The sequence below is a fragment of the Oncorhynchus mykiss genome, chromosome 16 (genome assembly GCF_057628025.1).
Source record: "Oncorhynchus mykiss isolate SJ-2025 chromosome 16, ASM5762802v1, whole genome shotgun sequence".
Lineage (NCBI taxonomy): Eukaryota > Metazoa > Chordata > Actinopteri > Salmoniformes > Salmonidae > Oncorhynchus > Oncorhynchus mykiss.
Genome location: NC_143037.1, coordinates 26,003,787 through 26,019,710, shown reverse-complemented (window position 1 = coordinate 26,019,710; position 15,924 = coordinate 26,003,787). Strand labels below are relative to the sequence as shown.

General features: G+C 41.4%; 1 protein-coding gene across 1 annotated transcript in view; it reads right to left on the bottom strand.

Annotated features, from left to right (window-relative positions):
- Positions 1–15,924, bottom strand: part of lrp2b (low density lipoprotein receptor-related protein 2b) — a 116,031-nt gene that overhangs the window by 78,867 nt on the left and 21,240 nt on the right. Inside the window, exons 23-38 of the mRNA XM_090202411.1 lie at positions 15,034–15,156; positions 14,617–14,733; positions 14,144–14,340; positions 13,859–14,039; positions 11,559–11,807; positions 10,587–10,795; positions 10,119–10,303; positions 7,662–7,890; positions 6,724–6,901; positions 5,666–5,794; positions 5,149–5,315; positions 4,102–4,245; positions 3,753–3,862; positions 3,229–3,406; positions 519–732; positions 29–265 (exon numbers count right to left, since the gene is read on the bottom strand). Coding sequence (XP_090058537.1) covers positions 29–265; positions 519–732; positions 3,229–3,406; positions 3,753–3,862; positions 4,102–4,245; positions 5,149–5,315; positions 5,666–5,794; positions 6,724–6,901; positions 7,662–7,890; positions 10,119–10,303; positions 10,587–10,795; positions 11,559–11,807; positions 13,859–14,039; positions 14,144–14,340; positions 14,617–14,733; positions 15,034–15,156 — 2,847 coding nt within the window. The remainder of the gene's footprint in view (positions 1–28; positions 266–518; positions 733–3,228; positions 3,407–3,752; positions 3,863–4,101; positions 4,246–5,148; positions 5,316–5,665; positions 5,795–6,723; positions 6,902–7,661; positions 7,891–10,118; positions 10,304–10,586; positions 10,796–11,558; positions 11,808–13,858; positions 14,040–14,143; positions 14,341–14,616; positions 14,734–15,033; positions 15,157–15,924) is intronic.

Here is a 15,924-nt window from a genome sequence, read left to right as displayed (position 1 = left end):
CGGTTACTTTATAGAAAGAGTTACGTACATCCAGCAACAGGCACCATGGCCTCCGAGTGGTCGGAGCTGTTGATGTGGAAGCCTCGGATAAGTCTGGGGGTGGAGACCACTGCGTAGGAGTCGTACTGCACGCAGGTGGTGCCATCCTGGGAAGGCACTAAGCCCGTGGTGCAGACACATGTCTTCTGGCCCCCAGGCTTGGGCAAACACAGGTGGGGACAGGCCCCATTGTTGGTGCTGCAGCCGTTGGTGGTGCCGGCCGAGTCTGGGGAAGAAGAGAAAGGATGAGAAATTAACTTGAGATATAATGCCTGTGTGGAACACATTATGTTCACAAAAATCTCCCACTGACACCAACTTGCATGATTACATGAAATTTCAAGGACCTTTTAATCTACTTGGTGGCAAATGTACCCAATATCGGATCAGTAAAATGTTCCGTATCATACTCTACATACTGTCGCTCTCTGTTGAAAAAACACTAGCGGACTAGGTTAGCTGTAGGTAGCCACACTCACTGTCTCGGGCGTGGACTTTGAGGGCTCGGACTCCTGTCATCCCACTCCTCAGCACGACCATGTTGGCCCCGGTGCCCTTGTCCACCCTCTCGATGACCTCGTAGTCCAGGTCGGTGTAGTAGAGGTAATCCTGGTGCACTGTGAGGCCCCAGGGGTGGGACAGCTGGCTCACTATGGTCACCCTGCTGACCCCGTCCATCGTACCACACTCAATCTGTTCACAGGGAAAGGGAGAGTAGAGGGAGTCAGGGACATTTAGAGTTACTGTATGTTTCAGTTGCAGCACTATTCAATACAATTCAGTACAACCTTATTTGTCCCCTTAGGGTAATTATTACTAGGGCTAGTGGTGTTTCAGACACATACAACAACACGTATATGATATGCAATAAAGTTGTGTGCACTAAATGAGAAATGAATACGATAGTGGTTGTGCGTGTTCGCGCATGCATGTCCGTCCGCCCGTTCGTGTGGTCCTTTGTAGCTCAGTTGGTAGAACATGGCGTTTGTAAAGACAGGGTAGCGGGTTCGATTCCCAGGACCACCCATACATAACATGTATGCACACATAAGTCGCTTTAGTGTCTTCTAAATGGCATATATTCTCCTCAATTCTGCAGATGACACAACAGTAGTAGGCCTGATTACAGACAATGATGAGACAGCCTACAGGGAGGATGTGAGGGGAGTGATGCCAGGAAAATAACCTCTCCCTCAAAGTCATCAAAACGAAGGAGCTGATCATGGACTTCAGGAAACAGCAGAGGGAGCACGCCCCTATCCCCATAGACGGGACCGCAGTGGAGAAGGTGGAAAGCTTCAAGTACCACGGCGTACACATCACTGACGATCTGAAATGGTCCACCCACACAGACAGTGTGGTGAAGAAGGCGCAACAGCGCCTCTTCAACCTCAGGAGGCTGTAGAAATTCGGGATGGCCCCTAAGACCCTAACAAACTTTTATAGATGCCCAATAAAGTGCATCCTGTCGGGCTGTATCACCGCCTGGTAAGGTAACTACACCGCCCGCAACCGCAGGGCTCTCAAGAGGGTGGTGCGGTCTAGCCAACGCATCACCGGGGGCACACTGCCTGCCCTCAAGTACACCTTCAGCACCCGATGTCACAGGAAGGCCAAAAAGATCATCAAGAACATCAACCACCCAACCCACGGCCTGTTCTCCCTACCATCATCCAGAAGGCGAGGTCAGTACAGGTGCATCAAAGCTGGGACCGAGAGACTGAAAAACAGCTTCTTTCTCAAGGCCATCAGACTGTTAAATAGCCATCATTAGCCGGCTACCACCCGGTTACTCAACCCTGCACCTTAGAGGCTGCTGCCCTATATAAATTGACATGGAATAGCTGGCCACTTTAATAATGGAACACTAGTCACTTTAATAATGTTCACATACTGCTTTACTCATCTCATATGTATATACTGTATTCTATTATACTGTATTTTAGTCAATGCCACTCCGACATTGCTCGTCCTAATATTGATATATTTCTTAAAAACCTTTTGTGACTAGGGGGCAGTATTTTTATTTTTGGAAAAATAACGTTCCCGTAGTAAACGGGATATTTTGTCAGGACAAGATGCTAGAATATGCATATAATTGACAGCTTAGGATAGAAAACACTCTAAAGTTTCCAAAACTGTAAAAATATTGTCTGTGAGTATAACAGAACTGATATTGCAGGCGAAAGTGTGAGAAAAATCCAATCCGGAAGTGCCTCATGTTTTGAAAGCGCTGCGTTCCAATGCGTCCCTATTGAGCAGTGAATTGGCTATCAACCAGATTACTTTTTCTCCGTATTCCCCAAGGTGTCTACAGCATTGTGATGTAGTTTTACACATTTATGTTGAAGAATAACCGTAAGCGGCTACATTGCGCAACTGGTCACCTGATGGCTCCCAGAGTGATTCTCGCGTAAAATACAGAGGTAGCCATTATTCCAATCGGTCCTACTGAAAAACCAATTGTCCCGGTGGATATATTATCAAATAGATATTTGAAAAACACCTTGAGGATTGATTATAAACAACGTTTGCCATGTTTCTGTCGATATTATGGAGCTAATTCGGGATATTTCTCAGGGCGATTTCTCAGCCAAACGTAAAGAACAAACGGAGCTATTTCGCCTACAAAAATAATATTTTTGGAAAAAGGGAACATTGGCTATCTAACTGGGAGTCTCGTGAGTGAAAACATCCGAAGCTCATCAAAGGTAAACGATTTAATTTGATTGCTTTTCTGATTTCCGTGACCAAGTTACCTGCTGCTAGCTGGACAAAATGCTATGCTAGGCTATCAATAAACTTACACAAATGCTTGTCTAGCTTTGGCTGTAAAGCATATTTTGAAAATCTGAGATGACAGGGTGATTAACAAAAGGCTAAGCTGTGTCTCAATATATTTAACTTGTGATTTTCATGAATAGGAATATTTTCTAGGGATATTTATGTCCGTTGCGTTATGCTAATTAGTGTCAGTCGATGATGGGGGATGGGGAGTCACTAGAGGTTTTAATTCAATTATTTTACTTTTAGATTTGTGTGTATTGTTGTGAATTATCAGATAATACTGCACTGTTGGAGCTAGGAACACAAGCATTTCGCTACACCGGTAATAACATCTGCAAATACGTGTATGTGACCAATAAAATTTGATTTGATATATTTGTTTCTGTGTAACTCGGTACCCACCACTCCGGTGCCGGCTACGCCCCAGTACAGCTTGCTCATAGCGATGTCTGCGGTGATGAACCCAATGATCCCCTGGTTGACGGTATAGAGGTTCCTCAGGTTGCCTCCATCCATGTCAGCACTGGCAACCTTAGGAGGTACGCCACTGTCTGTCCCCCGGTCTGTCCAGAACAATTGACTAGCAAGCAGGAAGTCAGAAAGTTCAGTATTAATTAGTAATAGCGTTAGTATTAATCCACTGATGATGACATGGAATGAAGACTAACTAGCAATTCAAAATATGTCTGGTGTTGTCGTTGACTATAACGTTATGAAATGCTTGGTACAATGTTGGTATAAAGTCACATAGATTATTTTACTTCCTAAATAGATCAGTAGCCAACAAACTGTACAGTATCAATACTTGACAATTAAACATGCAGGACGACACACACACACACACAGTACTACTTATTTGTCAGTATTACATTTATTTAGTTGTATCCTTTGTAACTAGTAATAATGATACACAGATGAGTGTTTACCCTCTGGCTGGGTCCAGGGCTATTCCAATAGGCTCCCCTGCTCCCTCTGGCTTCCCTGTGTTTGTGATGATGGTCTTCCTGTAGAGTTGAACTCCATCCACACGAATGACCTACGGTAGATGAGAAACTTGCTAGATCATGTTAAATTAATACATTATAACCACGTTACTACCAACGCAGTTAAAAGACTACATTATGCAAAGTAAAGAGATAGTCACAATTAGCATGAAACTACTCAGTTATCATCTCTATATTGGTTCCAGTAACACCTTGAGCCAAGTAATGACATTGTATCTCTACAAAAGCAAGTCAGATATACATCATTTACAATGAGGACATGACACGCTACCTCTATTGCTTTATTAGTTGGATTAGTGTAGTACATCATGCGAGTTATCCAATCAAAAGCCAGACCAGAGGGCGAGCCAATGATTGCAGATGGAGCAAACAGAGTCCTATTGGTTCCATCAGTTTTCACCCTGTAAATGGAGCTCTGCGAGTGGGAGACAGCAAACAATTAACTTATATTAGACTCGAATCCAGACTTGAAATAAGTGAGTTTTGAGGTGTTGGGTTCTAATTTGAAATATCCTTATTCATGTTACCATATTAGAACTGGGTGTACGGAAATCTACTAAGTGAGAGAGGGGAGCCCAGAAAATGTACATTCTGTCAGCACATGTTATTGTCAAATCTCATGTGTCCTATGGAGAGAGAGAAAGAGTAACAGTCTGGTTTCAGTCACTGTTAAGGTTGTATAGCCGTGGATTAGGGAGAAGTGAGGAATGTGGGCCGAGGTCAGGTCAGATGTAGTGAGCAGGAACAGTCCTATGACATACACACACAGGAGGCAAGGCCGTGACTACATCCATGAGAGGAATCACTTAAGTTCCTGCCCAGCAATAGAGATGTATTGGCTGTCTAGATGTGCAAGAAGTGGACTCTGCCCAGTAGAGGGTATAAATACATGCACTTGTGTAAACATGTATTTGTCTTTTCAGCTGTTGGACCCCGGTGGGTGAATAAACTTGGTTTGAGCTTTTCCCGAGTTGTCCGTTTGAGTTTTTACTCTGTTTGTCAGAACCTAACAGGGGCAAATCCTCCTCTGACATCAATGTGTGAGTTAAGCAAGAGTCTAGTTAAGTGTGTGCATATTAAGCTGGGATTCCGCCCTTACAGCATTCAAAATGGTTAAAGTTGCAAGATTCCAGTAACTGTCCCATTTTTTCCCTCAAGAAATCCTGGTTGGAGGATTCCAGATTCTCTGCTTATTCCTGCCCTATTACAGGAATCTCACAACCGAGATTTCTGGAAAACCTGGACATTTTGCAAAACCAGATTTTTGCAACCCTTAAAATGATAGTGGCTTATTTACTGTGAGCAACTTGTCACTCACCGAGCCCTGCACCCAATAGACAAACTGCTCCTGGTCGTCAAAGTCAATGTCCCGCCCCTGAGTGATGCCAGACACGGGTGCCATGGCGTTGTTGGAGGGGTCGGCCGGGTCCACAGGGATGCCGAAGATCACAGTCTCCCTCACCACCATCAGGAACGGAGTGTCATCTGAGGTAGAGACAGAGTAGGATAGAAAGGGATGAGGTGGAGTGGAGTGGAGTGGAGTGGAATAGAATATGAAAGAGACAAGCAAGACAGGAAAGCACAATCTACCATTGTTTTTTTCCGATTGGCCTTTGCGAAATCGTTATCTCCATTTATCATGTCATGACAACTACATAACACATTTGCCTTCATACAGGATAGTATAAATCAGAGTGGTACAGAAAACAATACAATTGATTAGGAATAGAAAAAAATCCCTTGTACTGTACTATGACAGCAATAATTAAATCAGGTCAAATAGATGAGTTAAGAGAGATGCTACAAGCCTATCATTAGAGCTGCTGTTAGGGTACCTTTGATGCAGGTGCGCCCATCACTGTTGAGGTTCCAGCCAGACTGGCAGTGGCAGGTGTAGTACCTGGGCCTAAAGCCAGACAGTAGGCACAGCTGACTGCACAGGTGCTCTGCGCATGGGTTGATTGCTGCATAGTGGAAAACAATGGAACAATAATGTCAATGGAACTATAAAGTCATGCTTTATCCACTACTAGTGCTGAGCGATTAGTGCTTTTTGAGGTCAGTTTGGTTTCGGTTCAATTATGATGCCTCACGAAGCTCTCTATCCCTCTCGCTTGTGCCTTCTTCTGTCACTTCTCTCCATCTCAGACCGGACAATGAGGTGCGCAATGGGTTATGGTTATAGTTAATTATCACATTTTCTGCGCTAAACTACGTTGTCACGTTCGTCGTATAGAGGAGACCAAGGCGCAGCCTGATTTGAATACATTCTTCTTTTAATAAAGAAAGAACACTAAACAAACTAACAAAACGACCGTGAGGCTATATAGAAGTGCAGAACAGGCAACTACACATAGACAATAACCCACAAAACCAAAATGGAAAATGGTGGCCTGAATTGGTTCCCAATCAAAGACAGCTGTTTATCGTTGTCTCTGATTGGAGATCCTATTTAGGTTGCCATTTTGGTTTTGTGGGTTATTGTCTATGTGTAGTTGCCTGTCAGCACTTGTAATTGTAGCGTCACGGTCGTTTTGTTATAGTTTGTTAAGTGTTCTTTCTTAATTAAAGACGAATGTATTCTGGTCACGCTGTGCGTTGGTCTCCTCGTTATGACGACCGTGACATACGTAGAACTCCCTACTACAACGCACAGTTCAGGCTTGATCTGATTTCTCTAGAGAAACTGTGATTTGCCCTCACCAAAAAAAAAAACGAAATGGAATTCAAATAATTTAATAACCAGAATGTATTTTAATTGTTCAGCACTATCCACTATAAACAAATGGTAAGTTTGAATGTTTTATGGACGTATTTTGAAAGTTACCCGCTGGTTGTTAGAATGTCATCCAGAATTTCTTGGAACAGTACCTACTGTTTGTTTGAATGTTACCTGCTGGTTGTTTGATGGGGTGGTCCATGACAATGCCCATGGGCTGGTAGACGTTGGTGATCACGGTGGTCGTGTTTCCCCCGTGGAACTTGTTGGTCCTCAGGACCTGGTAAGTATAGCGCTCCGACCAGTAGATGTGGTCCTCGAAGATGGTCATACCGTGGGGGTGTTGAAGAACCTACAGAGAGGTAGGGGGAAGGACAGAGTGGGTGAGAAACCGGGATTTATAAAGGAATAAAGGGTGACACTTTACTGAAAACGTGTTCAATCCTTTATTACATGTTATAGTTTGAGCCTTTATAATGTCTTATTATACAACTCATGACAACTTATTACATGTTATAGTTTGAGCCTTTATAATGTCTTATTATACAACTTATTACATGTTATAGTTTGAGCCTTTATAATGTCTTATTATACAACTTATTACAACTTATTACATGTTATAGTTTGAGCCTTTATAATGTCTTATTATACAACTTATTACAACTTATTACATGTTATAGTTTGAGCCTTTATAATGTCTTATTATACAACTTATTACATGTTATAGTTTGAGCCTTTATAATGTCTTATTATACAACTTATTACATGTTATAGTTGGAGCATTTATAATGTCTAATTATACAACTTATTACAACTTATTACATGTTATAGTTTGAGCCTTTATAATGTCTTACTATACAACTCATGTATTTATATAGCAGCCACAAACATAAGATGATACTAAGACATTATGAAGGGTCATAAATGCTTATGCTCAAGTCTTACGATACAATGCATTACCATCTGCATTAAGTGTTAACAATGAATGCGATACTGTAGGAAGTAGTGCCAGGAGAACAAATGATTCATGGGCCCTTACAATAAGAATAAGATACTAGTGTACAGTGTCCAGTTTAGGACAACCTCAGCCTGCTAGTTTTACCCATGCTCACCATATCACTGGCCATGACCTGGAAGCGGTTGTTGCCGTTGTAATCGCAGTAGTCGATGTACTTGAGGTAGGCGTCAGCAAAGTAGACCCGGCGCGTGGTGTAGTCCAGGGCCAGACCGTTGGGCCAGTAGAGCTTGGTGGTGACAATGGCCTGTCTCCCGGTGCCGTCCATGTAGGCCGTCTCTATCCTCGGGTTCTGACCCCAGTCTGACCAGAACATTACGTTGGTGCTGGGAAAGGTCAAATGCCAAATCAATTATGCTAATTTTTCTGTAACCTTTGCTGTGCTGTGATTGTGCAGTGAATAAGGTAGATGTGGAGAACTCAACAGAGAGAAAGAGAATGCACAATAATGATTCAGAGAACAACATGTAAAGTCAAATGCAGTGGTGCTGGATGATTTAGCAATTCTTTATTTGAAGGGTTCCTAAAAAGGGACAGCATAACACATTAATTAACCATACATAACACATTCATTAACCATACATAACACATTCATTAACCATACATAACACATTCATTAACCATACATAACACATTCATTAACCATACATAGCACATTCATTAACCATACATAACACATTCATTAACCATACATAACACATTCATTAACCATACATAGCACATTCATTAACCATACATAGCACATTCATTAACCATACATAGCACATTCATTAACCATACATAACACATTCATTAACCATACATAACACATTCATTAACCATACATAACACATTCATTAACCATACATAGCACATTCATTAACCATACATAGCACATTCATTAACCATACATAACACATTAATGTGAACAAACATAGCACATTCATTAACCATACATAACACATTCATTAACCATACATAACACATTCATTAACCATACATAACACATTCATTAACCATACATACCACATTCATTAACCATACATAACACATTCATTAACCATACATAACACATTCATTAACCATACATAGCACATTCATTAACCATACATAGCACATTCATTAACCATACATAACACATTCATTAACCATACATAACACATTCATTAACCATACATAGCACATTCATTAACCATACATAACACATTCATTAACCATACATAACACATTCATTAACCATACATAGCACATTCATTAACCATACATAGCACATTCATTAACCATACATAACACATTCATTAACCATACATAGCACATTCATTAACCATACATAACACATTCATTAACCATACATAACACATTCATTAACCATACATAGCACATTCATTAACCATACATAGCACATTCATTAACCATACATAGCACATTCATTAACCATACATAGCACATTCATTAACCATACATAACACATTCATTAACCATACATAACACATTCATTAACCATACATAGCACATTCATTAACCATACATAACATATTCATTAACCATACATAACACATTCATTAACCATACATAGCACATTCATTAACCATAAATAGCACATTCATTAACCATACATAGCACATTCATTAACCATACATAGCACATTCATTAACCATACATAACACATTCATTAACCATACATAACACATTCATTAACCATACATAACACATTCATTAACCATACATAACACATTCATTAACCATACATAGCACATTCATTAACCATACATAACACATTCATTAACCATACATAACACATTCATTAACCATACATAGCACATTCATTAACCATACATAGCACATTCATTAACCATACATAGCACATTCATTAACCATACATAGCACATTCATTAACCATACATAACACATTCATTAACCATACATAACACATTCATTAACCATACATAACACATTCATTAACCATACATAGCACATTCATTAACCATACATAGCACATTCATTAACCATACATAACACATTAATGTGAACAAACATAGCACATTCATTAACCATACATAACACATTCATTAACCATACATAACACATTCATTAACCATACATAACACATTCATTAACCATACATACCACATTCATTAACCATACATAACACATTCATTAACCATACATAACACATTCATTAACCATCATAACACATTCATTAACCATACATAACACATTCATAAGCAGTAATTAAGTAACTTAAGTCATTCATAATTTGAGCATTTGTTGACAGGAATTTAATGAATTATTGTCTACTGCTCATGAATGTGCTATGTATGGTTAGTGAATGTGCTATGTATGGTTAGTGAATGTGCTATGTATGGTTAATGAATGTGCTATGTATGGTTAATGAATGTGCTATGTATGGTTAATGAATGTGCTATGTATGGTTAATGAATGTGCTATGTATGGTTAATGAATGTGCTATGTATGGTTAATGAATGTGCTTTAAAATCCTTATGTAGGTACCTTTCAGTGCTACTGATCATTCAATCATTGCTGTGTTCCTATGGTTAGCAGTGAAAGGCCTTACTGGTTTCGGGGGTCCAGAGCCAGTCCACGGGGGCTGGTGACGTTCTTGGTGAGGAGAACCTTCCTGAAGCGGCCGTCCAGAGTGGACACCTCGATGTTCTCCATCACCGAGTCGGTCCAGTAAAGGTTCCTCGCCACCCAGTCCACAGCTATGCTCTCCGGTACCATTAGACCAGTGGAGAACACCTAGAACCACAGAAGAACAAAGTGTGGTATATTAGAACACTGTAGACCCTAAGTGGAGTTCAATTTCATGTGCTTGAATTATTGTATTTTGGAGTTTCAGCACGTCATATAGGTCATACTGTTTAATACGGATGAAATATTAAGAATCCTAATAAGGCACAGGATTCTGATGTATGTTAAATAACTATATTTGTTATTAAAAACTGGACGAAGGCTTTTTTTCTTGGAGCAATAACCGAAAAATAACCATTATTCAGCGTGTTCCTAACGTATGTTCTCAGACCTCGCGTCTGTCCGTGCCATTCTGAAAGGAGGTAAAGATCTTCTTCAGCGAGGCGTCGGCCCAGTAGATTCTGCTGGTCAAGCGGTCAAAGTCAACGGTCACGATGTCGGAACCGCTGACCACAGGGTGGATGAGGGGCGGTTGGAGGTTGACTTTGTTGGAGATGATCTGACTGCGCTTGGCAACTAGGAGCGTGGCTGCTGTGGGGTCTGCGGGTAAACAAATAAATAGTAAGTACAAGAAAAGTATTTCACAATAGATTAGAGGGAGTTAGAGTTTAGGTTAATACAAATATATTGTAATAACAAATATTTGCTAACATTACATGGCAAATGTTTTTCCATAACAATATCTTACTTTGTATTCGCCAATAAAAACGGGATTTGTTTTTTTACTGTAATGTCAAAATAATCACATCACTTTCACCTCAAAATTATAAAGATAAATGTATATTCTGTCGAAGTGCAAATAGCAATGAACGAACAGCTGTTAGTGTTCAAATACTGGAGAGTTGAGACCAAATCACGGACGCTGGACAGAGTGGATTTCAGTTGTAACAAAAGACAGTTTTAATGAGTCAGAGATATCTTGTCCCGCAGTTTTACGTGCACGGACCTAGTTCACATAACTCGGCAAGGAGCCAGGTGAAAAAGAGACCTATACAATGGTTACATACATTTTTATACATAGAATAAAGTAGGTGGAGTCTTGTCGTTTCGGTCTTCTTGACTGGTCGGAGGGTTGGAGGCGGGCCTTGCTCTAGCCAGAGCGGGCCCCATTGGTGCACAGCAAAAGTGCTTTGCTCTTGGGACCGGCCAGTTAGAGGGAGATGAGATGTGTGTTTATATAAGGAAGAGGGGGTCAGTCTTATGGCTGGGTGTATGTGTTCTTACGACGGAATGTCTTTGTTTATATGAGCTATGTGTATGAATATTTATATAACACAGCTCAAATGTCAGGTTGCTCCCTTACCGGTGGCTTTGCAGGAGCGACTATCGGCCTCTAGCAGGTAGCCGTCTGAGCAGGAGCAGCGGAAGGAGCCTCTCTCGTTGTAGCACTGCTGGCTACACCAGCCTGGGATGGAACACTCGTCGATGTCGTCGCAGGTCTTGGAGTCGTTGAGGAGCTGGTAGCCTGGTTGACAGGTACACTCTGCTCCGAAAGGACCCTGGATACAGCCGTCACTGCAGCCCCCGTTGTTCAATGCGCAGTCCTCCTGGTCTATGGAGGGAACAAACATGGAGGCATGTTTATTGGTTCACCTGCTCAGGGACAGTAGAGATAAATAACTCGTTTAGCTAAATCTAGTACAATGCATCACATTTCTCCTTGAGAGTTATGTTTTAATTACAGTATATGTGTCACTGTTAAATAAACGTAATATTTAAACATATTAAATGTTAGACCAAAAGTATCTGGACACCTGCTCGTGGAACATCTCATTCTAAAATCATGGGCATTAATATGGAGTTGGTCCCCTTGTGCTGCTCTAACAGCCTCCACTCTTCTGGGAAGGCTTTCCACTAGATGTTGGAACATTGCTGCGGGGACTTGCTTCCATTGCTTCCACTTTGCTGCTGAGCCGTTGATTCTCCTAGAAGTTTCTGCTTCACAATAACAACACTTACAGCTGACCGTGGCAGCTCTAGCAGGGCAGAAATTAGACAAACTGACTTGTTGGAAAGGTGGCATCGTATGACGGTGAAACGTCACTGAAAAAGTCACAGAGCTCTTCAGAAAGGCCATTCTACTGCCAATGTTTGTCTATGGAGATTGCATGGCGGTGTGCTCGGTTTATACACCTGTCAGCAATGGGTGTGGCTGAAATAGCCAAATCCACTCATTTGAAGGGGTGTCCACATACTTCTGCATATAGAGTGTATGTTGTCACATGTTAAAGTCACGCTAGTACCACTACTACTTATTGCATGGCGCCCTCACCTAAAATGGACAGACTTAAACAAGTCTTCACTCAACATCCATGACCATTTTAAAAATGTATATCACACGTCAATCTTAACATCAACATTTGAGGCGCTTCTCCAGCATGCCATTGGCCATCGAAGGTGAGCATTTACCCACTGAAGTTGGTTACTACGCCGAACTGCAGTCAGGTCGAGATCCTGGGTGGACAACGAGCATGCAGATGAGCTTCTCTGAGACAACTTTGTGCAGTAATGATTTGGCTGTCCAAACCCACAGTTTCATCAACTGTCGGGGGTGGCTGGTCTCAGACGATCCTGCAGGTGAAGAAGCCAGATGTAGAGGTCCTGGGCTGCCGTGGTTACATGTGGTCTGCGGTTGTGATTCTCTAAAACGACGTTGGAGACGCCTTATGGTAGAGAAATTAACATAAAATTATCTGCCAACAGCTCTGGTGGATATTCCTGCAGCATGCCAATTGCATGCTCCCTCAAAACTTTGTGGCATTGTGTTGTGTGACCGAAATGCACATTTTAGAGTGGCCTTTTGTTGTGCCCAGCACAAGGTGCACCTGTGTAATGACCATGCTGATTAATCAGATTCTTATGATATGACACAGCTTTTAGGTGGATGGATCGTTTTGGCAAAGGAGAAATGCTCAATAAAAGGGATGTAATGAATTTGTGTGCAACATTTTAGAGAAAAAAAGCTTATGGAACATTTCTGGGATCTTTTATTTCAGGTCACGAAACAAGGGACCAACACGTTAATATTATTGTTCAGTGTAGTAGTGAGTTGTAGTTTCCAACAGGCATTTGTTCTACATAGTTTAGCACAGAAAACGTGGTAATGTTGATTTTGTTTTCAATTGAATTAACTACAATGACCATGCAGACACTTAGAGGGAGAGAAAAGACAGAAGAATGCACAAATAAAACAAATTTAATGCACACAACTGAAATATTTTATAAAAGTAATGTGATTAAAGGATGGTTAATATTACGTATAAAAGTCATATCGCTTAGTGATAAGCAGTAATGGGCTGTCACTACCCTCATGGGACTTGAATTAGTACGTATATTCTGTGTTGTTACAGCATTCAACCCACATAATGCATAGTGCATTTAATGTAAAAAAATAAATATATTTTTTAATAATCTAACCGAAACCGAACCAAACTCAAAAAGCTTTAATCTCTCATTACTACCTTCAGGTCAAAACCTTGCACAATAACATTGCGGGAGCACTCAACAGTGTGCAGGCATCTTTCTTAATGACTTCACTTGTGTACCTGAAAGTTATTACATGTCATACACTACTTCTAAACTAGAAACGTCCTTGTCACTCACTGCAGAGGGGTGACTCATCAGCTCCATTGGGACAGTCCCGCTGTCCGTCGCACACCTTCCCCAGGACGATGCACACCTGGTCGGTGGGGCACAGCCACTGGCCCGAGGGGCACATGAAAGGAGGCGTGGGGCAGTTCTGCTCATCGCTCATGTCCCTGCAGTCGTTGTCGCCGTCGCACACCTGATAATAACAATGTCCACGATGGAAACAAGTCGATACACTCACGTGCATGTAAAATTTGTCCAATCAAATGAATTCATTCATTCACCCATCCACTCACTCACCCAGCTCGGAGAGATGCAGTTGCCGTTGGCGCACTGGAAATAGTTGATGTGGCATGTTACAGGCGGGCACGAGTTGTGTTCGTCCGAGCCGTCCTCGCAGTCGTGATGCCCGTCACACTCCCACTCGTCGGGCACGCACAGGCCGTCCGTCTGGCACTGGAACTCATCATTGTGGCAGAGGCCAGGTCCTCGCGTGGCTGCAGACGTAAGAAATTAACACATTGACTGAGGAGTCCATAAAGGATATTGGAGGGCTGAATGTGATACAATTAATATACGATTCAATCTCAGATGAGCACAAATATTTGGCTTGATAAGTCCTTGCAATAAAATTCAAACACAGCCATACTCAAAGTTAGGAAGTATTAAGCAATTATTTTTCCTACGGGAAAAACAAAACTGAATTTGTCATATGACTCGAAATCTGAGTCAACTCAGGATGATGGTACAGGAAGCGGGTAGAGTCGACTTACGGCAGCCGCTCTCATCCGATTGGTCCCTACAGTCAAAGACCCCGTCGCAGCGGTAGATGCTACTGACACAATGGTCACCACTGGCACAGGCAAACTCATAGGATGAACAGGAGAACTCTGAGAGGAGTGGAAGAGAAGAGGAGGTGTGGTAAAGGAGAAGAGGGAAAGGGGGATTTGTGAGGGGAGGAGAAGGGAGAGTAGGAAAATGAGGCAAAAAAGAGCATAGTTGAGAAATAGAAAGGGTGGGGGAAAAAAGTGCACAATATTGCAAAATACAAAACTTAGATTAACAAGAATACTTAAAGAAATAGACGCTATTAAAAAGAAATAGAAGCTTATTGAATATAACTAATTCTCTCTTATGCATCCCAGTGGCAGAGCACACGGAGGAGGATAGTCTTAGATCACTCATCGTACCACAGTCCTTCTCATCGGAGCCATCCATACAGTCCTGGTCTCCGTCACACACGTAGGAGCTGTAGATGCAGCGGTGGTCGGGACAGAAGAAGTACCCAGGCTCACACGTAGCGATGGTCCCGTCTGTCAGAAGAGACAGAGCAGGGTTTTTTCTGAATCAAAACGGGGCTTAGGTGGTCGACGTGACATGGGTGTGGCAGGGGGCACAGTTGGCCCATCGACACGGCTGAATTTTAGATACATTTCAGAGGCCTCCCATCTTGGCGGTAAAGATTGTTTAGTTAAAATATATAGGTCCATTATATTTTCTACATACTTCATATCTGGTATAGTCGTTTAAAGGTGCATTATGCGGAAATCGCTCTGCCATTTCCTGGTTGCGAAAATTCAAATAGTTCGCCTAATTTCAGTTTATGGGACAAAACAAGCAAGTATAGTGTAGAGAATCATCATACCATCTAAACCCCTGTGAAATATATTTTCCATAACCAAAAATATAGCATTTTCAGCTGTTTGAAGCTGGTGTACAAAATCGAAAGTAAAAGCACACATAGAACAGATCTACCGCTTCTTAGACTTGCTTTCAATGAGAATGACAGATCTATAATTCACATGTCTATGTTAATTTGGTGGGTCGCCTCCAAAAGTTACATATTGCATCTTTAAGTTTACATTAAAAGTGTTTTTCCATCCCGGGAAAAATCTCAGCCCCAAAAAAGTTTAAACAGTTTGGACTTAAAGACAACCTGAAAAAAGGCCCGTCCACGGATTTCAATGGCAGAACAATCCCTGACAGATTTATTAAGACAGAGGTCAATCCTTATAGTTCACATTTTAGTTTATTTAAAAAAAATGTAACTATCCTTTTAACATCATGTCTGTTTGCTAAAG